The sequence below is a fragment of the Phasianus colchicus genome, chromosome 5, assembly GCF_987193195.1.
Source record: "Phasianus colchicus chromosome 5, bPhaCol1.hap1.1, whole genome shotgun sequence".
In the NCBI taxonomy this organism is placed as follows: Eukaryota; Metazoa; Chordata; class Aves; order Galliformes; family Phasianidae; genus Phasianus; species Phasianus colchicus.
In genome coordinates, this window is record NC_143440.1 from 17901457 (window position 1) to 17929198 (window position 27742).

The 27742-nt window shown below is 55.2% G+C and overlaps 1 protein-coding gene across 7 annotated transcripts; it reads right to left on the reverse strand.

The window, feature by feature from the left end:
* Positions 1–25831, reverse strand: CTNND1 (catenin delta 1). 7 transcript variants are annotated; one of them, XM_031593263.2, is made up of 20 exons: positions 25611–25830; positions 14133–14250; positions 13430–13749; positions 12266–12337; positions 11862–12020; positions 11123–11655; positions 7495–7958; positions 7200–7383; positions 6793–6910; positions 6266–6419; positions 5860–5877; positions 5558–5626; positions 4679–4806; positions 3886–4036; positions 3443–3635; positions 3221–3335; positions 2605–2692; positions 2227–2274; positions 2007–2104; positions 1–1611 (listed from the first exon to the last, which is right to left on the reverse strand). In XM_031593263.2, the coding sequence occupies exons 3-20, from the start codon at positions 13622–13624 to the stop codon at positions 1603–1605; spliced, it is 2796 nt and encodes a 931-aa protein (XP_031449123.1). In that variant the 5' UTR covers positions 13625–13749; positions 14133–14250; positions 25611–25830; the 3' UTR covers positions 1–1602. The 7 variants fall into 7 exon arrangements, with proteins under 7 accessions (XP_031449123.1, XP_089996839.1, XP_031449122.1 ...); XM_090140713.1 differs by having other exon boundaries at positions 2–1462; XM_031593262.2 differs by having other exon boundaries at positions 2–1614.
* Between the last annotated feature and the right edge of the window lie 1911 nt (positions 25832–27742).

Here is a 27742-nt window from a genome sequence, read left to right on the forward strand (position 1 = left end):
ACACTTTAAAAACTTTATTTATATAAAAAATCATTTTGTTTGAAAAGCGTTACAAGAGTGTGCACAGGAATCAGACAAGGAACAGTGAGGTGCTCCTGCCCCCTCCACCCTCACCCTGCAGCCAGCTCCCCTGCCCTGCACAGGGGAGAAGGGAAGGGGGAAGCTTGGTTTTGTGGTTGTTGGGTTTTTTTTTTTTGGTTCATCTGGAATTAAAAAATTAAAAGAATTAGTGTTTTACATATTTAAAGGAAAAAGAGAAAAGTTAGACCCCAGAACAAAACCAAATGGAGCTGAGGTGTGGCTGGAGCTGGAAGAGCGAGGCACAAGTGTGCGTACTGGGGAGGGCTCCATCTCCAGTTTGCAGCCTTGCATGGAGGCTTCCAGTTTGCACAGTGAGCCTAAGCCTCCCCCTATTCACCCAGAAGATCACAGCACCAAATACGCCCCCACCACCAGAGATGCTCCCAAGACAGGAGAGAGGGGAGAGCCCTGCTTCCTGTTCAGCAGTGGCAGCCGAAGGCAGCAGGGCTGCGATCCTCCCCGCTGGGCTTCCAGCTCAGCCCTACCAGGAGCCTGGAACACCGCTTCCCCTAGCGAAGCCAAACAGTACAATTCAAAGAGCTATTTCACAGTGGCAAAAGAAAGGCACATGTCAAGAGAAGTCTGAGGGGACACTGCCACAGGCAGCTGATGCATGGGGGTGGCTGGGATCCAGGCCCTACCTGCTGCGCATGCCCTCACAGACCCACCGCTACTTCAGCCAGTTCCCAAAGAAATCCGGCCCAAAAGCCCTGCTGCTTCTCCTCCTACCCTGCTCCCTTCCCAGGGAAAGATCACCCCTAGGGGAGGGAGGCCTGCCCCACACAGACCCTCTCCCTACATAAGGATCCCTCCTCTTTTCAACTGCCCCATCCAGACCCATGTTCCCCCCAGCAGGATCCAGAGCCAGGCCAAACAGTCAGAGCTAGGATAGATCCCTCTCCCCACACCCCCAAAGCCTCATCTAGAGCAAAGCAAGAAAAGTTATTATTGCTGCTTCTTTCCACCAACACCCCCATGATTTCACATCCCAGTCCTGCTGCTACCAGGAAGGGATGCTCTTGTCCCTACAGCCTCAGCACAAGAGTGATCCCATACACAGAAAAATATCCTATAGGCAACAAAGGAAGGTGGCAAGTAAGGTCTTGGTCGCTGTCCCCGCAGTAGGTTCCAAGCAGAAGGAAGGCGAGGCAGAGAAGGCAGTTCCTGGTCAAGGCAGAGGTCTGGAATTGTTTTGCAGCATCCTTGCCGGTTGGCGCAGGCAGTCAGGCAGGAGGGCCTCCTCTCTGAAGGAAGGGAAGTGGTGGAGGACAGGGAGGAAGAGTTACTGATAGTTGTCCCAGAACAGGGAGATGCAGCCACCGAGAGGAGGCAGAGCAGCCTGGGCTGCCTCCTGTGGGACCAGGCCCAGTCATTTGGCTGGCTAGTTGGCACAAACAGTCCAGCAAAAAAAAAAAAAAAACAAGTTGAAAAAAATTCGGTCCATTCCACCACGAAGAGTTATATATATTTATATATATAAAATATATTATCAACCAAATTGAGCGGAGGCAGGGATAGCAGCTAGATCTTCTGCTGTGGAGAGAGAGGGGGAGAAATGTTAGCACATCCAGAGCAGGAACAATCAGTGAAGATGTGTTTACAGCTCCTATGGATCAGGATCAGACAGTGATTGTAGACTGCAGTGATCAGAGCATGATTGATCTGCCCGAAGCACCCCTAACAGCACAGCAGGATTTGCCACCATTCAGATTGGAGAGGGTGCTGCAGGACATACCGACACAGAGGAAAACACAGCAGAATCTTCCTCTGCCTCAGGCTGGGATTCCTGCCCCTCCTCCTGCTGCAGACACACAGGGTTAGTAGGGGCAAAGGAGCAGACGAGGGTTAGTCACAGGAGCCCAGTTCTCTGAGTGTCATTCCCTGCACCTCTGCCTACTCCAGCTTCATTAAGAAAAGCTGCTCACCATCAATGGTGCTGCCTTCACTGGCTCCGTGTCTCCAAGATCACCAGATCGGTCCAGTGTCCTGCTGTGGTCCATCTCATTAAGTGTGGAATAGTTGTCTGGAGGAAGACAGGAGACCATCAGTTGCACTACCTTTTTGTGAGGCAGCATCCTCTCCATAGGAGGCAAGGTGTTCCCAGCACATCAGAAAAGATGCCCCTTCCTCCAGTCCCTTTCCTACCTGGTCCCATGTTGCTCATCTGGATCTCCTCCCGGGAGGATTTCTTGTCTAGAAGATGAGAAAACAGATCAGGCATAGCCTCTACAGCTATGAGCAGCAGTTATCACTGCTGAACAGTAATCACTGTTGAATAAGCCCAAGATGGAGCTCCAGCCTCAGCACTGTTGGGCCAAGGATACTGTAGGATTGTAAACTCCATGTAAACTCTGAGCAACGTTTATAGCCCTGAGGAAAAAAAAATAAATCCCCCAGGCTGATGGTTTTGCATGAACCCCTGGGGAACCCAAGAAAGCTGGAGGAGAAAAGTACAAAGGCAACATGGGTACCCAGAAGGCAGTTAAAATGGGGACAAACGCCAACAGGAGGAAGGGCACATACCTGTTTTTTGGTTCCTGTCAATGAGAGGCAAGGTGCTGTCATCAAACGAGTTTCCCCCTTGTGTCCGAGAGGCATTGCTAAGGTTCACCTGGAGCACCAGACAACAACCACTTATACTCCATACACCAAGCACATAGCAACCCTCCAGCTCCAGCAACGCTTCACTCCCACAGTCCTTGAGCAAAGGACCTGAAGTTGAAGGGACCAGAAGGTGCTCCAAAGCCCCTGGGGGTGTACCCACAAACAAAGATGGAGGCAGTCTACCTAGGCTGGGCCAGGGCAGCACCTAGTCTTGAGGAGGCAGTTGCAGCTTTTAGAAAGGAAAGCAAATACCGGAGGACCATTTTTATTTTCCACCTCAGTACTGACACAATGGCTTCAGTGCTGCAGACTTTCCCTGCTGGTAGATTTGATGTTCAAGACTTAATACTTTGCAGAGTGTTTCTGCTCCACTGCCATCCACCCACTGAGAAGTGGCAGAAGGGACACCTTCAAGGGTCTCTAGTGACAGCAGCAAGAGAAGAGCTGAAATCAAACTCTTCCGAATTCCTGAAGCACCTCCTCCCTGCAGCAGGACCCAAGCTAGAACAGGGTACTCTTCCACCACTCTCCATACCTGGAAATCTGACTTCTTCCAGCCTTCCTTCTCCAGGGGCTTCCGCAGCTCTTTATATCCCCAGATTGTCTGCAAGACGAGGGCAGCTGCTCGGACTTCTCTCTCTGAGCGGTTCCTAGAAAGCAGTGAAGGAAAAGATGTTTGGAAATATCCACAGCCTCAAAGCAGCCTTGGGAAAAGCTGCTCTCCATCCCCTACACTAGCCTTCAAAGCAGAGCCTACCCAGTTTTGTTGATCAGCACCAACTTCTCAATCCCCTGCGTTTCCCGCAACTTCTTGGCAGCCTCAAGGTTGTCTACAATGACTTCATTGATGGTATTGAGGATGGACACCACTGTATCCTCAGAGAGGTTTTTCGCTGGAGTCTGCTGGCCTCCAGGCAGGTTCTTCACTAGATTGGGGATGGCGTGTTTACCTAATAAGGGCAAATAGTTGGGCGTGAGCAAGCAAGAAGGACAGTGACTAAAAGAAAAAAAGTCACTACTGAAAGATCAGAGATTGGTCACCAATTCTGATGCATCTCCCAAGGAGCCCAGTATACGTTTATCTGGGAAATGCACAACAGAAGCCCCCTGTGCAGCCACTGTGCCCATGCATATCCTCAGCCACCCAGTCTAGAAAAAGTTTTAAGCCAGATGAATGTGAAGCATATCTGCAGCTCTCACCTATCAGCTCTTTATTACGCAAGTCAACAGCCAGGTTGCGGAGGGCCCCGGATGCTGCTTTCACCACACGCTCACTGTCATGGGTCAGGAGGTCAGCAATGGCTGAGAGTCCCTTCTCTTGGCGGAGTGCTGAGCGGATGTACCGGCCATACTGCAGGGAGAGCAGAACACCATGGTGGAACCCAGGGAGGCAAAGCTTCACACTGCTCCTGAGCACGGGGGCACTTCTGGGAGCTTTAACACCCACCCGCCCCAGAAACCAAGGGTCCGAGTTCACCCATAGGGAGAGATGCCGTGAAGGTCCCAGACGCATCTCCAAGTAACCCCAGGCAATGCCTGTGAATGGGAGAGGGCTGACTTACAGGTGTCAAAGCCCCCCTTACCAGCCAGGTAAGCATGCTTTTGTTTGAACTTTCCATATACACAAATAATACAGAGCAAAGGCACAGTAGGACTACAGAGTGGGCCCAAATCTACACTCCCTTCTTCCAGACTGCAGAAGGGAAGAAGTGGCAGAGAACAGGCTGCAGGAAGAGACACAGGCAGCCCTTGGAAAGAAACAGATGGCAGAGAGCAAAGAACCCTTAACAGCACAGGAGAGATGTGGTCCACATTTGAGCTGTGCTGCTGAATTATGTCTTCTTCAAAGCAAGTCACATGAAGTGCAACAGCCTGGAATGGCAGAGCTTTGACACTTCACAGCTCTGTTGACACCAAAAAGTGATGCACCCCAAACCCCCCTTCCCCTAAACACCAATGAACACCAACATGCCCAGCTCTATAAGGCACTCACCGTCCAACTGCCAGCACACAGATTCTGAATCGCTCCTGCTGAAGCCTCTAGGATGGGTGGAGTCTTGCTTTCCTTTAACAGGGAGATGTATATCCGGACCACTTCTGGCTGGAAGAGGAGCTCGTAGCCTGCCAGAGAGGCACAGGGAGGAAGAACTTACTCCTCTGTGAATACCCAAGACCAAGCAACAGACTTGTACAAAGGAGTACTGCTAAGTACTGTCTACTCTTCGATACGCAGCAAGACAGGTTGTCCCTCAACAACAGATACCTCAGATAATCAGCCCAGACATCAATTTCAGACTTCAGAAGACAGTGTTTCAAGGCAGAAATAGCTGAACTAAACCCCATGGCCAATAGCTGCTGCTCTGGCCACAGAGGGGCTGTGATTTGCTGCCCTCAAGGTTGGAATCCTTGGAATTAAGTAAGATGTCTGCCTTGGAGTGACCCTTCCTCATGTTCACACTGCAGAACGCTCCTCTAAGCAGGGCATTTTAGTTTAAAATCCTGCCCATCCTTCACATCCAGGAGAGAAGAGCAAGCAGGACACTGACAAGTCTAAAACCACAGCAGAGGGGGCCTCTTTGCAGGGCTGTGCCACTACGCCCTCCCTCAGCTCCGAGGGCAACAGCTCCCTCTGCAGTTACAAGCCTGTCCTGAGGTAGCACTCACATCCAAGACCAGCAGGCCTCTTCAAGGCTGCCTGCAGCACAGCTTGTGAGCCTGGGCAACCAGAAACAAACTACTTTCAAGTCAAACCTCTGCTCATTTAAGAGGCTCTTTTCAGTAGGGAAAAAATCTATCAATGCCACCCCTTCCCAAACTGCTTGTGGGAAGGCAGTCCTACGCATTCAAGTCCAGAACACACTAGACAACATACCTTTAGCTGGAGTTGTTCTTTTGGGAAAATCCACTGTATCTGCACCAGGGTCTTCAGGAAGCTTTTTACCTTTAAAAGGCAAGCACAGAAGCATAAGACACCTCATCTTCCCGTCTACATCAGCCCAGCAGCTTTTTGCTACTTGCTACAAGAATAAGCCCAGAGGCGAGCAGAAGCTACATGCCACCAAGGACATTAGTCACATTGCAGGCAGCACAAGGCCAGCTGCAGGGGAACAAAGAGCTCAGGAAGGCACCCAATCATTTTCACCATGGAAAAATTAAAATCAAGAGCACACTCACCTCTGGAGAACCATTCGTCTATTGGCGAAGCGGAGAGGAGGACAGGAGAGAGGGGAGGCAGGAGGAGAGAAGTGCCGACAGCATCATGGGGCAGATCGTTTGGCAAGAAAGCAAAGGGAGGGGGAAGGGACAACACATAAGAAAAGGGAAGATGTGAAGTTAGTGGTTATCCCACCACCATCCCATCACCACAGAAACCCACCAGGGCACCATTAGCTCATGTCAAACACTTTGAAAGAGTCAAGCAGTAACTTCCCAAAGCAAGGGAAGGCACAAGCCACCGTGTTTCCAGAGAAAGCCCCAATTTAGCCTTCACACGAGAGATGAGAGAATGAATCACAAAGATCCCAGACCACCCTCAAGCCCCACTGAAGCAAGTGTGTCTTTATGCCACCAGTCAACGAACCTTTGCCCTTCTTGGCACCAAAGCAGCTTGCAGCATGGGGCCCAGCATTGTTGGTGGTGACCAGAGGAGTCTCCTGGTAGCGCTCAGCATGGGGGATCTCACGATGGACTTGGTAAGACAAGTTTCTCAGCAGGCACACGCAATTCTCCACCAGCTACAGAAAGCCAGACAGTTCTACTCAGAGCAGCATGTGCCCAGTCCACATCTCTGGGCGAAAGCTACAGTCACTGACTTAGTCACAGCCCTGCTGTATGGTCAAGTATTCCTACTGCCAACTACTGGCTGAGAGCCCAACATCTGATCACACAGTATGTGAGTCACACCCCACAAAGGCTCTCCCTCCCAAATAAGGAAAGGCAGGTATCTAGTTTAGGTGTTCCTCAAATAGCTCTGTCAGGTCAAATTCCTTGATTCCCCTCCATCTTTTGTCCCTATCAGGACGAACCTATGTACACAATCCATAAACAGCAGAGCACTGTGTATCCTGCCCAGCTGTGCTGGCCCAGGTAGCATCCCCTCTGTAGTACCTTGCTATCTGAGTCTTTCTGGCCAATCTCTGACTGGATGATATATATCAGGGCATCCACCAGCCCATCACATTCTCGCAGCTTCCGACGGGCTTCACTCCGCTCTGAGCTCACATTCCTGTCAATCAAGAGAAATACAGCATGGGGGAGACAGCTGAGGGCAAGCAAGGAGCAGTCCACACCCAAAAGAGCTCAAATCAAAGGAAGACTCCTCTCTGGCTTCTCTTGACAGAGAGAAACTCCTCCAGTGCCAAGAAGCATCACCACCACATTGTCAACAGTGGCTGTCCCAGGAGCTGCTTCTTCACAGCCAGCAAAGCAGTCCCTTCCCACTCCAGGATGGAGTGTTACAGCAGCCTGAGTACACTACAGCTCTCTGCCAGCAGTTTGTAACACTTATCCCTTACCTAAGGCAGCCAGCAGTGTTGGTGAGTACTGATTCCCACTCAATGTGGCGGGGTTTTGAGTCCTCGTTGGGTTCTCGCTCCCAGCCTGAGCGGGGGATGATAACCTCATCAGTCAGGGCATGCAGTGCATGATCCACAATGGCCATCTTGATGGAGTCATGTGAAGACAGGTTCCACAGCGTTCCTGCAAAGCCACACACAGAAGGTGCTTGGTCAGGGCACGTGGACTTTAAATGCCTGCACCCTACATCTCACCCAACAGGTTAGCACCTCCTCACCTCCCCAGAGCTGTTACCTGTGATGACCTCTGTAAGGTCCATATCATGGGTCTTCCGCAACAGGCGCACCAAAGCAGGCACTCCATCACAGTTCTTGATGGCAATCTTGTTGTCTTGGTCCTTGCCGAAGGAGATGTTCTTGAGAGCCCCACAGGCACCATAATGTACCTCTTTCTTGGGGTGGTCCAACAATCCCACCAGCACTGGAATGCCTTTCAGCTTGCGCACCTCTGTCTTCACCTTGTCATTACGGTAACACAGGTGCTGCAGGTAAGCAGCTGCATTGGACTTGACAGCATCCAGGCGGAAACTCAGCATCGCTATCACCTCTGGCAGCTCTGGCTGACGCCAGTTGCCCGGGGCCGGTGCTCCTTTCCGCAGGCTGTCCAGGCTGGCCAAGCTGCCCCTCTCATGCTGAGCCAGGGGGGCCCAGTAGTACCGGTCAGGAGCCACTTCATCCACCAGCATGTCTTCGTAACTCCTAGGAAACAGCAAGCATCAGTGTGAGCCCGACGCCCTGCCCAACTTAGTAGAGGATGGAAAAAAAAACACACAGTACACAGTCACCACTACTTGCTGCAGCATACCTTCAAGGGGAGGGAGCCAGATTTGCAGAGCAGCACCGTGGTATCTTCTTTCTCACCATACAGCTACACAAGACCCAGCTGGAGCCTGGAGGCCAGCCCCAGACATCTCCGAGATGGATTGGGAAGCAGGAGGTTGCTGAGCAGCCCCAGTAGCAAATAGGGTCACTTCCCACCCAACAGATCTCTTCTGGGTCAGACAAAGAGCTCTGCTCTCTGTGTAACCTTTATAGTGGCAAGGCCCAGCCCTTAGGCTGAGCCAGCCCAAGTAACCCCACAAACAACTACTCAGGCTCATGGCCACTAGAGGGCAAGTTCATCCCACAACATACAGCTGGTGAGTGCTAATCATATCGAAATTCCCCAGGTCTCCACACCCAGTCTTGGTACAAGCAAGTCTTCTATCTGGCAGTAGTGCATACAGCCCCACTACACACCCCCAAAGCATACAGAATCCCTGATTCCAACCCTATTTTTAGGTCACTGTCAAGCCTGCATGGCAAACAGAATCTTCCCTCCACCTGAGCAAAGGAATTTGGCAGTCTCCAGCAGAAAGGGACAGGAGGAGTAGGGGGCTGTATTACTCTAATTGCTACATCCATTGGGACCATCGTGTTACACACTGTGGTTGCACAACCCAGGTCCAAGATGAGGCTGTGTCCCCTGACTCACATCTGCTCAACCATCTTTAGATCCCACTTCTAAGCTCCCAAATCTGACATAGGAAGATCCCTGTCACTGACTGAGTGGGTACATAAAGATGCAAGAAAGGACAGTGACAAGTTCTGCTCCCTACACAATTTCCCCTACAATCTCTGGTAGGGAACTTGCCAAAACCACAAGCTCCAAGGGCACAAAGTCACAAGGGCTGGCAACCAAAGAATGCTGTTCAGTCTGGCAACTGAGAACATCACCTTGGCCACCAACACTGCCCTTGCAGCAGAACAAAGCAGGAGAAAGACAGCTGCCCAATGCCAACACTGCAGAAGAGACATCTCAACTCTTGCCAGCACAGCCTGCAGCTGGCCTCACTCCTGTAAGATGCCTTCAGCATCCCAAAAGGGGTGCGGGATGGAGTAGCAAGGCAGAGGAAGGCAAGGAAAGCACTCCTGTGCTGCTGCTGAGCCTTCCTGCAGGCAGGGAGCTCCAAGCAGAGTCAAGCAGAGGGTACAAGGCCACATACCGCTAGCACACACACCCCACACTCTCTGCCTAACATGCTCCCTTGTCCCCCACGTGCCTGGCAAGCTGCCTCTCTGAAGGAAGTCATTAAACACCAGGGCCCTGCTCAAGACAAACATCTTGGAGGCAGGGGGTGGGATGTTGCTCTTGCTTGTTGCCATCTCAGTGAGCCAGTCAGCTGAGTGAGATGGTAACTGAGAAGGCAAGGGACAAGCCAAGCTCAACAGCGCCTGGATTCCACAGATTGCTGTGATCTTTATCAGTCTGCATGGGGAGGGAGAGCCTGCTCATGGGGCCATAGGAAAGGGCTGCAAACATGCCCTGCCTTCTGGACTCTGCCTTATCCCTTTTGACTAAGAGGCATGCTGAGGGACCAGAGGAGAGCTCAGGACTGCCAAAGCTGGCTTCTCACAGCTTTCTCAAGTCAGCCTCACTGGCTCTCCTTTAACCAGCACACACTTCACAATACAAGGCTGGGGAAATCAATCTGGGAGAACAACTGCCCCAACTGGTTCAACACAGCAACAGAAACGCTCGTGCTGGCACAAGCCAAAAAGACAAAGCTCCTCCTTCAGTCTCTGAAGCAGCCAAGAGCTACTGGGATTACAGGATGCTCCCTGAGAAATGGGTGGATCTCTGACAGGGGCTGGCAAATGCCTCCTCTTTCCCTTCCTCTCGAGCCTCTGCTACTTGTCCTTGGAACCTAAGGAACCTGTGGTCAGCCCTCTGACTATCCCCATAGCAGGAATAGATATGCATTCCAGCCTACCGGCAGCTCCTCCTCATTGCTGGGGTCCAGGCTTAGCTTCTCACTCCAGTTCTATCTCAGTACTGTTCAAATTCACTTCAGCACCTCCCCAAACTCCACTTGGCAGCACAGACAACAAGCAGAGCAAGCTGAGAGGCTTAGCCAGCCAGCAGCCACATTCACTAGTATGAGAGAACTGTGCAAGATACCTGTCCCTGGCAGCCATAGCCTCCAGCAGGTAACATTCCAAGATGCCTGCAAGCACACCTGGAGGGCAGTTAAGGACCACCCAACCCCTCTTCTACCTGTCCAAGGCAGATGCACAGCAGTCAGGCTAGAAGAGCTGCTGATCACCCGTAGCAGAATGAAGGGGAGAAGTTGCAACTGTCAAACAGGTCGAGCAGCCTGTCCCACCCTGCAAGAGCATTCCCTAGGGCACTGCAGCGCTAAGCCTTGTTCACTTCAGCCCCAGGCTCAGCACAACTCCTTCAGGGCTGCATGCCACTCTCAGCTTGGCAAGAATGCTATGGTGAGGTTGCTGCCGCTTCTAGCGGACATCAGGCACATTTCCCAGCAGATAAACCAGACTGGGGCATAGGATGAATACTGACTGCAGCACCCAACCTCAGCTAGTGACAGAGCAGCTGGATCCTTCTCACCATGCTAATAAACAGGTAATGCAAAGGAAAGAGCCCAGAGCCATGTCCAGCCACCTCATGGAACTCCTCGCTGCAGGACAACTGGTTCAATTAGCACTGAGTATTAACCACCAATTAAGCACACAATTAATTTGAAACAGATACAAGATTTCTCCTGCACGAGCCACGCCTGACTCAGCTCGTGGTGCTGTCCCTCCTGCTATTCACTCTGCAGTGAATACCTGAAGGACTTGAGGGTATAAGCTGTTGCAGAGAACACAAATTTTAAAGCAGTACAACTCAAATTATGGTCAGAGTTATCTATTATATTAGATCTTGTTACAGCAAGGTTGGACTTTATCTTGTGGGTCTTTTCTAACCTAAATGATTCTATGATTCCATGATTCCTTTGAAAAGAATTGAGTTAAAGGAACCCTAGAGCAACCCTCTGCCCCACTGCGCGCTGCCACACACTCAGTACCCCAATCAATACCTGAGCCGACGTCGAGCATCAGATGGCGTCCCTGCTCTCCTGGCTGTGCCATAGTCAGACATAAGCCCGTAGTCCACATCATCAAAGCCCACACTGCGCTGGTCATCTTCCAGGCCATATGACTCAGGGTGGAAGTGGTTGAGGTCCATGTTACTGCCCCCAACACGTACTTGAGGCTGGGGGCCATAGATGTCCTGGCGGCTGGGGGCCCGGTAAGCGTCCATAGATGGGCGATAGCGCTCATCAATGCGGGTGACACGGGACAGGCTGCCATAGCTGTGATCGCTGCCCGGGTAGCTGTCATCATAGGGGCGGCCATAGCCATCGGGGTAATGGTAGTTGCGAGGAAGCGTGGCCGTGCCTGGGTGGTTCAGGTAGCCGCCAGGGCCACCGTTGCCATTCTTGCGGAAGTTCCTGTCCATTGTCTGGACGTAATTGCTTGTGACAGGTGAAGTTTCCAAGGGTAACCCATCAGGCCCCATGGGGACCTGCTGCACCGTTCGGGTGGTCACAGTCTTCACCACTTTCTTCACCTAGAGAGATGGACATAGGATATATTCTCATCAGGAAATTCTGTCCCACCCCATAGTCCTGTGACCTCTGAGGCCCCTTTCAGTCCAGCACCTCACTCTGCGCAGATTTTACATAAACAATGAGCAGACAGCAATCACAGCTGTGACACTGACTACTGAGTCCCTAGCTAGAGTCCAATCTATCTCTTCCCTCCCCAGACACATACCGTGGTCTCTGTCCGTCGCGTTGTCCCATCATCTGATGTCTCCACAGACACAACAGACATGGCCCCTTCTGGGTCCTCCTCCATGGTGTACGTCTCCTCTACAATCTGGCCTGGATCCTGCATTCTGGGGATTGTGCTGTACAAGAGGTGGCTGTGGTCCTGGGAGGAGCAGGAGCACGCAATCAGCCCTCACCATCACCACAGCTGACACAGAGCCTGAGAAGGAGACCTTACATCCCAGGGAGCCCCAGTATCCCTTTACACAAGAGGGTGTATACACCAAAAACACCCCGAGCCCACTCAGCCAAGGTTGTCACATTAGAAACACAAGTTCCCCTCAGCCAGCTAGGTCTCCCCACAACCCCATCCAGCAAGGAGGCTGACCACAGCTTAATTCCTCTTACCTGCGGTCCGTTTAGCTTCAGATCTGGGAACTTCTGTCTTTCCAGGTCAGCATCACCCAAGAAACGGCCGTTCTGAAATGCACATCACCATTGCAGGCCTGTTACCCAACCACTCCCTTGTCCCTGCCAGGATTGCAGCTATCTCCACTTTCCTGCCAGCCCCAGGTCCCAAGCTGGCTCCAACAGCCACAGCACATGCCAAACATCACTCCTCAGGTCTGTGTAGCACACAGCAAGCCAGCACCCAGCCCAACCAAGCTGAGAGAAGTTACAGGACATGGCACTAAGCCTACCTCCCCCACCCTACTTGCATCTCACTCAAATGCCCTCATGGAGAAACCAAAAGCCTCCCCACTCCCCAAGGTGGCCCTGGTGACCTTTCCTATCTCCTGATGCAGGAGCTACAAGTGACATCTCAGAGGCTAACAAGGATTGCAAAGGAGCATCACACAGACACCCAGCAGCTGACTGCTGGGTGTTGCAGCTTTACCTGCTCACACTGTTCCTCCAGCCGCCCTTTCCCATCCCACATTTCTCCTAGCAGCACCAACTTTCACACAGCCAGAAAGGTAGGTGCCTTTTACATGACACTGTGCCACCAGCCCTGAGGACACCCTCCCCAAAACAGCCCAGGAAAGCAAGAGCAGGACAGAGACCTTGAGCCAAAGCATTTCAAACCACACTTCAAGCCCTGTAGAGATCTCTCACAGTCCTGTCTTGACTACTCCAGGGATAAGCCAAGATGCCAGCAATGTGCCCATTGCCACACAAGAGGAGACACAGACACACCCTCACAGCTAATACAGCAACTCACGTTCCATCTTCTGACAAGCCAGGTGGAACACGAAGGGATATCCAGGTACTGAACATAGCCAGCCTTAACTGCTCACGGAAGAACAAAACCAGAGCTGACCTGGCAGCAAGACTCTCCAGGCCAATACCCAGGCAGAAGGACCCACATAGGAGAGCTGAGGATGTGCAAACATCAGGCCCCAGCCACGTACAGCACTACCAGCATTACGAGACCAGCATAGCCCTCTTCTATCTCATCTCCAAGGAGGGCCAAAGGGAGCCAGGCCCAGGGCCATCCCCAGCGAGACGAAACTGACAGGGACAGGGGCTCCGGGAGCCTCCGTGCCCACCTCTGCCAAGGGCCTTTTTTACCTGGTGCCGCCGGGAGAGTGTGCCGTTGGCCAAGCCCGGGCCGGCGTCCTGTGGGGAGACCCGCACTCGTTCCAGCTGGGCTGAGACATGGCGCCGCTCCTCCTCCAGCGCCCGTGTCAGCTTCTCAAACTGCGCCTCCTGCTCCTTGACAGAGGCAAGGATGCTGGCGGTTGACTCCACTTCCGAGTCGTCCATGGGTGACGGTTACCCAGGACGGGCGGGGAAGGGGCGAAGGGCACAGGGAGGCACAAGCAGAGTTGGCCTGGTGTCAAGGTGAGAGGAGGAAAAGTGACCCAGAAGGGGAGGAGCCCCGCTCTTCACTGTGCATGATTTGAGGGAGGAAAGGAGGAAAGAAAAAAAAAAAGGTCAGAAGAGACTGATTTCATTATGACAGATTTTCAGAACAGGGGAAAAACAATAACAAGACATTTACAGCTCCTTCCAATCCACAAAAAGGAGCAAAGCGGGACAGGACCCCCAGGAGGGGACTGCACAAACCCCTCTGAGAGCTGCCACTCCACCACCACCCTCAGGTCCCTGTCAGGGTTCCCAGACCTGCGGCCATCCTAGGAGGTCATCAGCCCACTGATATGGGACAGGCATTGGCTTAGACCCGTCAACATCCCCTCCCAAAGGAAAACAGTGAATTAGCACACTATAATGAACACATTTTGACAGAAAAATCATTTTCTTCCATACAGACCTGTTAGAGGAGGAAGCTCGGGTGTGATTGGCAAAGGCACGGGACAGCCAGGTCTAGACGTAGAGAGTCATGGGAGAAATAGCCCAGCCACCACAGGGAGGAAGCAGGAGGAAGAGAGCTGCAGGGACAGCAGGAGAACAGAGTCAAATCACGAGCAAACACAAATCAGAAGGCAGGGAAGGGAACACAGGCTGAGGAAGGGTCTCCTCTCCTCCTGAAGGATGGAGCTGGGACTGCTGCAGGTTCGGCACCATCACTGCAACAGCTCCCTCAGATACTGCAGCTCCTCAACTGCTCCCCGCTGACGAGGAACACCATGGGCCCGGCCCTCCACCTCCCCAGCCAAGCCCCGGCAGGCCCACAAGAGGTTTTCCCAAACCCATACAGTCACAGCAGGCATGTGGGGACTCGTTCGAGCCAGGCAGCTGAGGCAGGAACTGCTTTCCCACGGTCTCCAGCACACCAGTTTTGCCCACTCTCCCATTGCCAACCCAGGGCCAGGAACATGGGCACAGCCACCCTTACACAGTACCCATCTCCTCCAGCCCCTCACTCCCTGGCAGCCCAGTCCCTCCAGTTTCAGCCTGACGCAGATGGTGGGTCAGAGGCACCAAGAGCAGAGTGGGAGGTTGTTTTTTTTTTTTCGCATCATTTTTAATCCTTACTTATTTTCCATGTTAACTCAAGAGTATTTAGATTAAACACTTCCTGAAATGCCTCCCCCACTGCCAGCGAGCCCAAATCTCTCCTGTGGGTCTGCCTGCCCCAGAGCTTCTCACAGACACCAGAGGAGCCCATCTGCCTCAGCACTATCAGACACACACCACTGTGACCAAATCCAGCAAAGAATGCTGGATTTTTTCCCATGTGCTTCAGAGGCTGCGTGCAGCATACCCCAACATCTGGTTGCCACCATTCTGTAATGTCCTCATCAATTAAAAAAATCCAGTTCTTCTACACATGCACGTGCAGTGCCCAGCAGACATGAGACTCTAGATCACCTTGCCTCCCTGCCCCATAAAAACTCAGCTCTCACCCTCAAATCAAACACCCCTCCATCCATGGTTGGCATCCATCTGAAGCGATAGGGGACTCAGCTCAGCAGCCTCCAGGGCCACCACACTGGATCTCAGTGACAGCTCCCTCAGTCACAGAGCAAGGCTGCAGGGCCCAGCCCCACAGCCCGCACTGCAGAGAGGCTGTAGCAGGACACTGCTTGCAGTCACAGGGGACTCAGCCAGCAGGTGCCCAGGCTTCCCCAGGAGCATGGGATGGTCATACCACACACAGACACCCTATGCCTACAGAGTACCCAAGATCCCAGCCAGAATCACTACTAGCAGGTGGAGGAACACTCATTTCCAGCACAGCATCTCACCAAGCTCTTTAAAAGGGAGAAACAGCCCCTGACAAAATAGGGCTCCTGCACAGTAAAACCCCCTCAGGCAACCCTGCTGGAGGAGTTTGCCATTGCAGGAAGGTAAGGCGCCACACAGCCAGCAATGCCACTCAGGCCCACGTCCCCACCTCCACACATCCCCTGGGTGCACAGCCAAGAGAATGTGGATGCTAACAATGGAACTCGAAGGGCCATTAAGGGAGCTAGATAAGGGGCTGGAGCAGCCATGAGGCTGTTTCCTTCCTGTCCCTTCCACAGGGAGTAAACACACAGCAGCGGGGGAAGGAACAGGACTGGTCCCTCGCCCACTCTCCTTGCTCCCTTGCACTCACAAACATCCACCCCAGCAAAAGTTAGAGCACAGCCCTTCCCCAGCACCGACTGCCACACACACCCCAAACAGCAACCCAGCCACAGGCCTTCCCAGCTGCTGAGGGTCTGCCCCAGATCTCTGCCTTCTGCCATCTCCCTGCTGGCTCCCATACTACAATCTCAGGGAGCAGCTCCCTGGGCACAGCACAACCCTTTGCTGCCTGTCTATGGCAACTCAGGGCTACAGTCATCTTCAGATTGAGACACGGAGCAGGAGGGAAGAGGAGGGAGCAAGCTGCCTGTGACAGCTCCAAGCTGAGTAAGCTGCATCCCAGAAAACAAAGGACGAAATTCCAGGGATTGCTTTGCACCCATTTCCCCCTCCTCATCCCCCGCCTCTGAAGATACAACTATACAGAGCATTTTTCCAAAGCCAGACCATGACCATCTTTGAGGACGGCTGCATGAAAGCCTTTTCATCATGAGAGGCACTCTCTGACACACCCATTACTTAAAAAACCCAGCAAGCCAAAAATATTTCAGCTGGCTTGATTCAGGGCAAAACTAAAGACCCTGAAGACAAAGCACATCCCCAAGCAGCTCCTACCCCAGGGCACAAGGAACACCACAGTACTCACCCCACAGCCCCCAGGGATCAATGCATGCACCCAGAAAGCTTGACATCCCAGTCCTTCTGGCCTCGTTTTCCCACTTCCCAGTGCTGGGACAGTTCTGTGCTGCACTCTGAGCTCCTGAAATCAATCTTCAACAGAGATGCATTGTGCTGAAGACCCCAGTGGAAGAACTCTGGATATTCTTCCTAAACACTTCTGCTCCCAACTCTTGGGATGGTTGTCTGTCCCAAGACCAAATACTTCACCTGTGAAAACAATTCTGAGGGCCCAATCACAGCCATACCCACATGGAGTTCATCCACATCCTACTCTGCTGGATGATGCAGTTCAAGCTTTGAGGGCTCCTCACCAGAAAAGGTTCCTGTCGGCAAGGGAGACTGACCCTGAGCTGGCAGACAGAACAGGACACCACGGGCAGAACACAGACGAGATCCTACAGATAAGACACAGACAGCAGGCTGGACAAGCACCGCCTGCTGCAGTGCATAAAGCAACTCAAGCATAAAGCCCCTCTGCTGGGTTTTCACAAGGACCTATTCCAGCCCCTCTTCCAGGATGGATGCAGTTAAGTCCACTCCCTCAACATTGTGGATTTTTTGGGCAAAGCGTAAGTCAGGCGTCTACAAAGCCAGAAGCCACCTGCACCATGTCAGCCCTGCACAGCTCTCTGCTAGGAGGTGCACCTACAGCCCATCATGGCACAGAGGGAGACAGTGTCACAGCAGCTCAGGCTGCCATTTCCCACCTCCAGCAGCTTTACCTGTCTATTGGTGTCCCTCACACACCTGTTCCACACAGGACAAGGTTTGTCCTCACCACATGACACTGTTTGCAGCTTCAGGCAGAAGCAGAGCTGCCTCCCCCTCCAGCAGGAGGGACACAGCCCCTTGCCCAGTGCTGGGTCACAAGGCTGGAGGAGACGTGGCAAGGACAGCAGGTCTGAGGGCAGGCAGGCCTGCCAGGCACGCTGCCTCAACTACTAGACAAGAAAAATGGCAACACTGCCCCAGTAATTAGCCTTGCCCTATCCATTTGAGGGGCTCAGAGCCAGCTGGCTGCCTGCCCTTCAGCAGGGAACACGGACAGCTCTCAGTACCAGGACCCTGCCCTCTCTGGGGAGGAAGAAACAAATTCTCTGGGTTCCATCTACCTATCATGATGCACCTAGTAAAAACAGGAGCCCCATCAATAATTGAAGCCTGCAATTGTCTGTGCTCTCACAGTGCATTACATTTGATGCTCTGCACTGGTTCACATCCCCACTAATTCACCACAGGCTCCCGGTCAGTCTCAATTAGCTAAAAAATAAATGAACCAATATCTCTGGATTCTTTCCACACCCCTGAACAGAGGGTCCAGGCTCAGAGAGCCACGCGCAGCTCTCAGACTGCAAACGGAGGCAAGCACTAACGCCAGTCAAGGTGCAGCAGGGCAGCACTGTTGGAGGTAGAGAAGCCGTGAGCTGAACACAAGCACGTGGAAGAGGATCATGATCAGGAGAACACAACAATCTTCTGGATGCACTTCCAAAACCATAGTAGCCCATAGCCCACCCTGAGAATAGGCACAGGCAAGCAGTATGGCTGACCTACAGCTCCCACACACAAGGAGAGCCTTGTCCAAAGCAGATCCTTATCCAGCAGCCAGGAGGTTGCAGAGGACACAGAAGGGACTTTGGACAGGCTGCTACCCATGCAGGAAAGCTAGTCAACATCCTAGGAGCTCCTTGTGCTGACAGGGCCACTCCCCATGGGCAGCCCAGCCCACACCACCAGGCCCTGGCAAGAGCTGGGGAAGGAGAAACCACGACACGAAAAGCAGCCAAGGTGGAGAGAGCCGCTCAATGCTCATGGCACACAGCTGGTCCAACCGGCAGCAGGATGGCGGCCCAGCCTGCCTTGCTTACTGCCACAAGGGCTGCAGTCTCTGTTAGGAAAGCTTCCCTTGCAGAGGCAGTTACCTGTAGGGATGCAAGCAGACACAATAGCAGGCCGTATAAGGGAAAGGGCCAGCAGCCAAGGCGGGATGATAAGAGTGGAGAGATAAGAGCAGGGTGGGGCCTGCACACCAGGCTGAAGTGAGGAAGCAGACGTGGCACACACCCCCACTATCACCCCCCCAAAAGAAAAGGTCAGGAATGCATGATACAGATCAAGTTCCAAGGACCAGCCTGGACAAAGAGGTTGGGAAATGCGGTGGGCAACCCTCAGGCAGGAGACAGGCCCCACCAGGAACAGGGCGGACGTACAATGCCTTCTGCTGCCCCAGGGAGCAAAGAGCTGGGCTCAACACACACGGGCAATCAGGGTTGCCCCCGGGGAAGGAGAAAGGAACAGCACGAGACTGGCCACAGAAAGAAAGGGCTGGCCACAGAGAGCAAGGCTTGTTCTGCTGGTATGTCAGCAATCCAGCCCCAGGGCAGCTGTCCCGGGGTGCTCCGCAGGGTGGGGGCTGCCACACTCCAAAGCCACTGTCCTACCCAGGCAGGGCAAGACCTTTAGGTAGGCTCAGAGAGCTGGGCCAGGGACCCCCTTCCTGCCAGCAACACCCAGCACATCACCCTAGGGCCCCCCTCCCACATGCCCCCCACGTGCCCAAGGACAGCAGGAAGGCAGGGGCCTGCAGCCCTTGCGCTGAGCTCCCACCCCAGCCCCCCGGCCCAGGGATTTCACATGTTGGGAGCCCTTTAGCAGCACAAAGGCAGCTCTCTCCTCTCTGTGGGAATTTGCAGCTGAGCGCTCTGCAGGGACAAAGGGATTTCACAGGCACATCCACAGCCGGCCAGCCTCCCTCCCCCCGGCGTTCCCGCTTCCTGTCACAGTAGCACCAGACCTCAGGGGCACAGCAACAAACAAACACCAAGTGCCGGATTCTGGGAATGGGGCCAGAGCATTCCTGGGGCAGGCTGCACTCCGGCGGCCAGCAGGCTCCTGGGCTCCGCAGGGAAGGGGTAGTCCCCAACTCCCCACCCTGACGAGCTCCAGGGCAGCTCCCCAGCTCTGTGCCTAGCCCTAGGGACAGCAGCCACCAGGATGAGGGACACAGAAGCCCCCAGACAATCGGCTTGCTCCCAAGCCCCCAGTTCTGCACCCCAGCTCCAGCCACCCTGCTCCATGCCACCACATCCCTGGCCTTCACTCCACCTCTCCCTCCACCCACCGCCAGGCTGAACTTTCACGTTCAGCCGCCTCTCTCCCACAGGGAAAGCAAACACCAGCCTGGCACTGCTGAGATAAGAGCTGTACTACAGAGCCGAGGGAGCAAAGTCCCTTTTCAATTAAATCTGAGCTTGCAGCATGGCAGGAGCTGCCCCCACCGAGCCCAAGCAGATGGGCAAGGGCACAGCACCCACCTGAGAGCTCACATCTACTGCTGGCTGCCTCAGAGCAGAAAGATGCAGCGGAGAGACTAGCATTCCCAGCAGCACTGGGAACCCCCCATCCAGCTGCAGGCACAAGCACCCACAGTCAGCTAAGCCCAGGGCACACACAACACATCTCAGCACCAGACCAGCAATCAGAGGGATTTCACTCCTTTCCTAAGGCAGAGCTCTCTACAGCCATCCTTTCCCCTTCCCAACAAAGCCACTTGAGATCATTTCCTCTTCCAACACCTGCAGCCTCCACATGGCTTACTCATGCCGGAGGGCTGACCAGGGTAAAATGGCACAGGGGGCTGGGACTACCATGGAATTGCCCTGACAACACTACAACCAGAAGGGCACTGCACCTGGCTTGTCCAGAGAGTGCCAGCCCCACCAGGAATTCCAAAGTCACTAAGGAACAAAGGAGATTGAGAAGAACAGGAGGAAAAAATCCCCCACCCAGACTCATAAATGGTCTCCCTGTCCACCCTAGCAGACACCCAGACACAAAGGCAGCCTCCTTTCTTTTCTGCCCATCCCACATACAGATCCGCAGCCAGGTCAGTCACACACCTCTCCCCACAGAGAGCAAACAAGCAGGCGGTGAGCTCATACTTGGGGTGGGAGAGGCATGCAGGGTATCTCCAAGATGGCCCCACAGCAGCAGTAGGATGTCCTCCCCTCACTCCGGACAGCCTCAGTTGCTGGGCAGGCAGTGGGCTGAGTCACAGCACCCATCAGCCAGGGCTGGGCAGGAGGAGGCAGCCAACAAAAGCCCAGCTCCATTCAGCATGACCTCATCAGATGCCCCCGCTCCCTAATTGCACGTATGCATCAACTCCAAGTGAATTTAGAGGACTCTGCCAAGAGGAGTAATGAATGGGTGAAGGAAAACCATGGGGGAAGCATCCTACCCCAGCCCGCAGCTCAAGCTGCTCCCCAGCACTACATTTGGCTGCAGATTCCCTTAGCCCGCTTGCCGAGAGGCAGCTTCCCAGGCTCCTGCGCCGTCCAAGGGGAAGGAAACCTGCGTTTCCTGGTCAGACGGGAAATGACATCGTGGCTTCCCTTTCCCGTAAGCTTCTAAACACCACGTCCTGCCAAGGGCTGCTCCCCACTACCCTGACATATCACACAGGCTGGGACAAGGCTTGGGCACAGCCATCCCAACAGCCAGCATAGCATAATCGGGCCACTCCCCGAAGGACGCATCCTACCTCCAGGGACCACATGTGAGGACCTATCAAACATAGCGGCTACATGCTCCTGCCTGGGGCAGCAAGCATCTCACAAGCAAAAGGCAGCAGGTGCCACATCCCAGCCTCAAGGATTCTCCCATGGGGACACAACCGTGCCCAGAAGGCTCTGAAGATGGCCTCGGTATTTGCAGAGCTGAGGAGGCAACAGCACCATAACCCTGCAGGACACCTGCTTGCCAAGGCTGTAAGAGAGGCTCTGCAGCACATCCAGGCCGTCCCCTGCTCCCCTAGCAGCTCCTGTGAGCATCAGGCAAGGCCATCTCCCCCCCAACACTCCCCACACACACCTTGAAGCAACTCAGCCCGCCCAGAGACAGGCACAGCAAACAGCTGCACATGCAGCAACATGCTTGGAAGAATGCGTTACTCCACTGGGCAAGGGGCCTGCCAGGAACACGCAAACATGGTGACCCACCCTCCTAGGTCGGAAAAACTCGTCTTTGCAGTTCACCATGCTCCCTCCCACCCGGCGCGGCTACCCACGCGCTGCCCGGTGAGAGCCAGCACCACTTCCCTGGCTTGCCAGGCCAGCGCTGGGAGCATTGCTGAGGAGGCAGCCCAGATACAAGAGCGAATTTGAGGCCCAGGCACCGTATAAAAGGGGGTGAGAGGAACATTCATCATCTGAGGACAGAGAGACACCTTCCTCCTCCTGGCCTGGGTGGAATCAGTTCTCCATATTCATTTCCTCTGAGACTACTGTGCTCCTGGGAGAGATCCTACCTGCCTCACCCCAAATAATTGGTCTCTACCAGTAATTCTGCACTTGCGTAAGCGGCATGAGAGCAGCTCATCCCCCAGCTGCTCTCCAGCCCTTGCTCAGAAGCTGACACAGGTGAGGTCCATACCTTCCAGGCTGCCCACACCAGGGCCAGGCCAGTAGCAGGAAGGCAGTGAACTTTGTGCAGCGTTCACTGCAATTGGGGCCCACACCCATAGGAACAGGAGCCATCAGGGCCAGAATGGAGACATGACAGCAGCTCCTGCCCTTGCACAGGAGCCCAGCAAGCTGCTGCTGCCACCAACCCATCCTGAGGGGCTCTACAACCTAGAAGAGCACCCAGATCCACAGCAGCACTCAGCCAGGCTGCATGAGAACCAGTCCAAGGGCTCACTCTTCCATCCTGCTTGCTCAGCTCTCTTCAGCCCCTAACTTCCTTGGCCGAGTTTAGAAAGAAACCTCCAGCCTGCATTGCTGAGCTAGGGCACCCACATGCCTCCTGACACCACTCCAGCACCCCACAACCACAGAGCCACCCCCTCCTTCTGCCTCACCAACAGGCCGGGCTGTGGTTTCACAACCTGTTTAAGCCACGCAAGCAGAAGAAATCCCGCTCTCATCAGCACAAGCATCTGAGCAACCAACTGTTTAGAATCACATGTACAGAAGAAAGAAGTGTTCAGCACAGATCAGATCCCCCAGCCCACACAGCCACAAACATTTCTGCAGTGGATAGAGGCCAGAGTGCTGTGGCATGAGGTCAGCATGGAGCCGCAGCACACAAGGTAGAGGCAGGAGGACAAACCATCCAGGTGTCAGCCCTCTGTCACCAACTCCCGGAGGGTGGCTGGTCTCTCAGAAGGGAAAGGAAGCATGGAACCTGCTGCCAGCTTGCTACCACCTCCCTGAGCCCCAACATCCACATGCACCAGAAGCACATCAGGCATTGCACCACCAGCCTCTACCTTAACAGGAAGGCAGAGGGAAAAGACAGGCACTCTGGTAAGGGCTGTGCATCCCAGCACCACACCTGGCATCTTGTGGTGCTTAGTCACCAACTTCCCTCCGCACCCACCACCCATCTCACCCCTCCGTGCCGGGTGGTTTAGATATGGGCCACAATGAGGAAGCAGTACCACACACTGGGAAAACTGCTTCCTCTGTAAAGAAATAAAGCAGGAAGATATACTGCACACTTCGGTGCAGGAGGACCTCACCACACCCAGGTGACACAGAAGCATGAATACAGCAGTCACCCCACATTGGTCCATTCCTACATACCACAGTTACTGGACAAGGAAGGCAGTGGGACACAGCAGCTCTCCTGACTGGAAGGTGGGCAGCACAGCAGTAAACATGAGACACACAGGAGTCAGACACACTCATGATCCAACACTCCATCAACCAGCTGCCACGAGCCCCCAGGACAGGAACGGGCCAAGCCTGAAGAAAGAGTGCTGCGTTCTTCCCACCCCCAGCAGCCCCCTGCACAAGAGGGGGAGCCAACAGAAGGCTGAAGTCACCTCGGGGAACTCCAGCACTTTGTTCTGCAGCCTGCAGATCCAGCCCCTTCCCAGCAGCCTCACACTGAGGCACATTCCTGCATGCCGTGCCAGAGGACAACTTCCTCCACCAGCCAAGCCCTGTGTCACACGCAGAACTCTGAGGCTGCCTGAATCACTCAACAGGTTTAGATTTTGTCACCACAACCAGGCAACACCTGTTGCTTTTTATGGACCCAAATCAATTCTGCGGTTCTGCTCCTTGTCAGAAACAGAGCTGAGGCAGTGAGAACAGCACAGTGCAGAGACCTGTGTCCGTAGGGAGATGAGGGAGCTCTGTGCATCCCTTGAAGCTATCATCACAGCCTGCAAAGGACAGGCAGGCAGCATAATCATTGCAGGGCAGTTGGGGAGAGAAAGCGGAATGCTCAAATAGCACTGTCCTCTTAAGTTGCAGACTGAGAACCCAACAACCTTCCAGGTGTGGTCCAAGCCAATCCTTCTGGGAGCCCTAAACACAACCTGGGACCAAGCCCTAATCTCCAGAGCAGAAACAGTGAGAGGCAATCCAATCCACCCTAGGGAAAAGATGACCATGAAGACTCTTGAATGCAGTGATGCAGGGTGGCCTTGTTGGATGAGAGGTACTGACCCTGCTGTGGCCAAGGCAAACCTGAAGCCACACAGCACTGAGCATCTCCAGCCTCCCACCCTTTCTGGAAGGCAAAACACACGATCCCAGCAAAGGCTACATACCACAAGACAGTTGTCTGCACACAACACAGGTTCAGTCAAATTCAGCTTAAGAACAACTTAAAAAAAACAAACAGCTGCCCCCCTCTTTTTTTTTTTTCCTATTAAAGTGTGTGAGTAAACCCTGACAAGTCAGAAAGCCTGCCTCTGGGAAGTGTGGGTGCTGTCCTTCCCTGCTGCCAACAGCAAGCCCTGTACTGTCAGACAGCAGTGTGCTGCAGGTACCAAGAACAGGAGCAGAACAACAGCAAGGCCCACAGCCAACACAGACCAGCCCTCATCCTGTATTACCACATCCAGGACAAGGCATGGGCGAAGGAGACCAGCACACGAGCTGCGGTCCCTGGCTCCCTGCAATCCTAGACCATGTCAGTGCCAAGTTTCAGCTCCTTCCCCACACCAAGCTGAGGAGAGCCTTCCTCCCAGTTCCACGGTGAGAGAGAACACAAAAGGAACCACCAGCAGCTGTACTCAGCTCCACGCACCAGGTGCTCCCCCTCAGCGCCCAGCAGCTGAGCTCTCCACAAGGCACAACAGACCCAGCAGGGGATCACCCAGCAGGGCAGGGACAGGCGTGTCCCCATAGCACCCACCACACAGCCCAGCCGGGCAGCGGGTCCTTTCCCAGAGAGGGAGTCGCCACCCGGAGACCCACCCCGCCCCAACAATCAGAGGAAGCTCAGCCGCCCCCACTCCCTCACTCGAGGCTCAGGGGCACATCGGAGCCGCTGGCAGTCCTCCCACGGACAGACACCCGGACTTGAGTGCAGTCACCCCAAGTTCAGGCTCCGCTCGGCAGCACTCCGAGGAGCGGCACCGCGGAAGGTCGGCGGCCGCTCGCACAAAGGCACGAGACGGCCAGCTGACAGGAACCGCGGGGCTGCCCGCAGGGCCCGGACCGGGCTGCAGGAAGGCCGTCCCCGTTCGGCAGCGGCTCGGTGCCACTTGTCAGCCCGCGGCTCCGCCGCACGTCGCTTTTCACCGTCGGGAGGGCAGAGGCGCGCTGCCGAACGGAGCCGCCTGGAAGACGGGACCCGCCGCACCCGCCCCGCGCCCTGACCCTCCCCAGCCACCGGAGTCCCCTCCCGCTAGAACAAAGGCGCAGACGAGGAGAAGGACACGGCAAGACTCCGCTGCCAGCACGCGGGGGGGCGGCCCGGGCCCCGCGCCCTGCCCCAGCCCGCCCTCCTCCCGCACAAAGGCAGGGCGAGGGCCGCGGATCTCGTTTGCATCGGCCGCCAACCCGCCGCGCCTGTCGGGCCAGCTCCCCGCGCCGCTGGCACGCCGGCGCCCTTTGTTGTGCAGCCCCGGGAGCGGCGACACGCGCGGCTCGGCCCGGCCCCCGGCGGGGCGCGGGGCAGCGGCACGGGGCCGCGCCGCGACTAACCTCCTTCGTCCTCCCCCCGCCGCGCACCCCGGGGCGCTCCCGGACACCGACGGCGCGGCCCCGGCCCCCGCCCCGCGAGGCACGGCCGGGCCCGACCTCGGCCCCCCTCCCTCGGAAAACGACGGGACGCCGCGAGCGGGACTCACCGTGGCCGGGCTCCTCGGGGACAGGGGGCGGTCCCGCCCCGCGGCCGCCCGGCCCGCTCCGGCGGGAGAGGAGCGGCGGGGCGAAGGGCTCGAGACGCAAGGAGCCCCGCCAAGGGGCGGCCCGGAGCAGCGGCCGTCCGGGTCGAGAGAACGCAGCGCGAGCGGGGCAGCAGAGGGTCGGGCCGGGCTTCGCCACCGCCGCTCCGTGCGCCCCGCACCGCTCCCGCACCTAAAATGGAAGTTGGTCCGGCGGGGCGGGGGCGGGCCGGGCTCCGGGTACCGCCCCCGGCGTCGGAGCGCCGCGGCCAATGGCGGTAGCGCGGAGCGGCGCCCGGCGCGGTAATGGCGGCTGTGCGGGGGGGCGGGACGGGGCGGCACGGAGGGAGCGGCTCGGGGTGGGGGTCCGCGGCACAGCCCCGTGAGCACGCCGCCCGGGAAGGCTTCCGGAGGCCGATCCTCCCGGTAAAGCTTCCGGCGGCCGCGGGGCCGCGTTCCCCCGGCCTGAGCTCCCGTCCCGGATGAGTCGCGGCTGCAGGGACTCTGCCCCCGCCGTGCCGGGGAGCCGCCCGTCCTCGCTACGGGAGGAAACGCCGCTCACCTGCGAGAAGCCGGGGTGGAGGTTGGGGGTTCTCTGCCTCGCCTCTGGTCCGAGACCGGCGGGACCGGGGCGCTGGGGAAGATCTGCCCGCTCCCGATTGCCAAACTGCTAAGCGAGATAATGACAAGAGGAAAAGGATTGCCGAATGGTTTGGGTGGGGACAGGTGATTTCAGGGGTAAATATGCACGGCGCGGTTGGGCAAGGAGAGGTGGGGGAGCCGATAGCCGCCTGCATGTTTGGGGAAGGTAATCCCCCGGCGGGGGGCGGGGTTTGCTCGGAGCAAAAAAGCATAATGAAGAGCAATGGGATTAAACGAGTGAGAGGGACGCGTTTAGTGAGATTATGGGGCGGCAGACCCCCAGACTCCTCCCTGCCGCTGGATCAGTAAAACAGATCATTCTGTTCGCTGGCTGCAAGAGTGTCTGCCCCCAGCGCAGACACCTTTGCTCAGCTCGGGTGGGGCCCCTTAGCCCTGTGGTTTAAGCCTTTGCCCCTCTGTAGGAGCAGGGGAGCCAGGCAGCACACCTCAGCACTGACCGGGTGGCTGCTATCGCACGGACAGCAGGTAGGTGGTCACCAGTACCACGGCCTGGGGCAGCCTTCTGGCGTACCTGATATGTTCCTGTATTCCAGTCCTGTATTCCTATCAGCCCAGAGATTTTACAGCCTTTAAAGTCTTTAGTGAGTTTCTTCAAAGATGAAATGCGCTGCTGTGAACATGCCTATGCCAGCTCTGAATTGGAGCCGGAGTTGTGTCGCTTTGAAGCCGGGTGAGCACATCCTGTCCCAAGGGCTGCAGGGCTGAGCAGGACAGGGTCTAATAGCACGCTGTCAGCTCCAGCTCCTCATTCAGCGGTGCCCGGCAGCAGCCAGGACACCCAGTAATGTGTGTTCACTTCTGAAGGAAGATTGTACCCTGATCCCTAGGCTCGGGCTCACCCCGCAGCAGATTAGTATTGTGGCGGATGAGTCCATCCTGCTGCTTCCTGGGAAGAAAAGATGGGTTACTAACATGTGAAAATTTGCCCTTTTACAGTAATTGGGTGTAATAACATCTTATGCATCCCCTTTCATCCTACAGTGCTGTTGATGCCTTCTCCAGACGAAACGCCCAAACAAGGCAGTTACCACCGGAACAGAGCAAGACAACTTGTTTATCAGACAGAGGAATGCTCCTCAGCAGCACAGGGCAGGAGGAAGAGGGAGCTGCCGTCTCCAGGCCCAGCGTGGGCAGTTCAGAGATGGTCTGCATTGTTCTACATCAGGATAACAAGGCGCTTCCGCAGCCCCTTTCCTGTGGGAATCCCAACAGGTTGTTGTCCTCCCCCTGCAGGAAGGGAAGTGTGGCACCAGGGGGGTGAAACGTCCCATCTGTCAGATGTCTGCACTAAGTAGTATGTTCCTCTCTTCACCTTTGGTGCTTTTCCTAGGCTTGGGTACCAGCGTTCACCTCTTAAGCCTTCCCTTCCATGGTAGATGCAAGCAACGTGCAAGATAACTCCTACAAATGGAGAAATGAGACAGATCAACGCT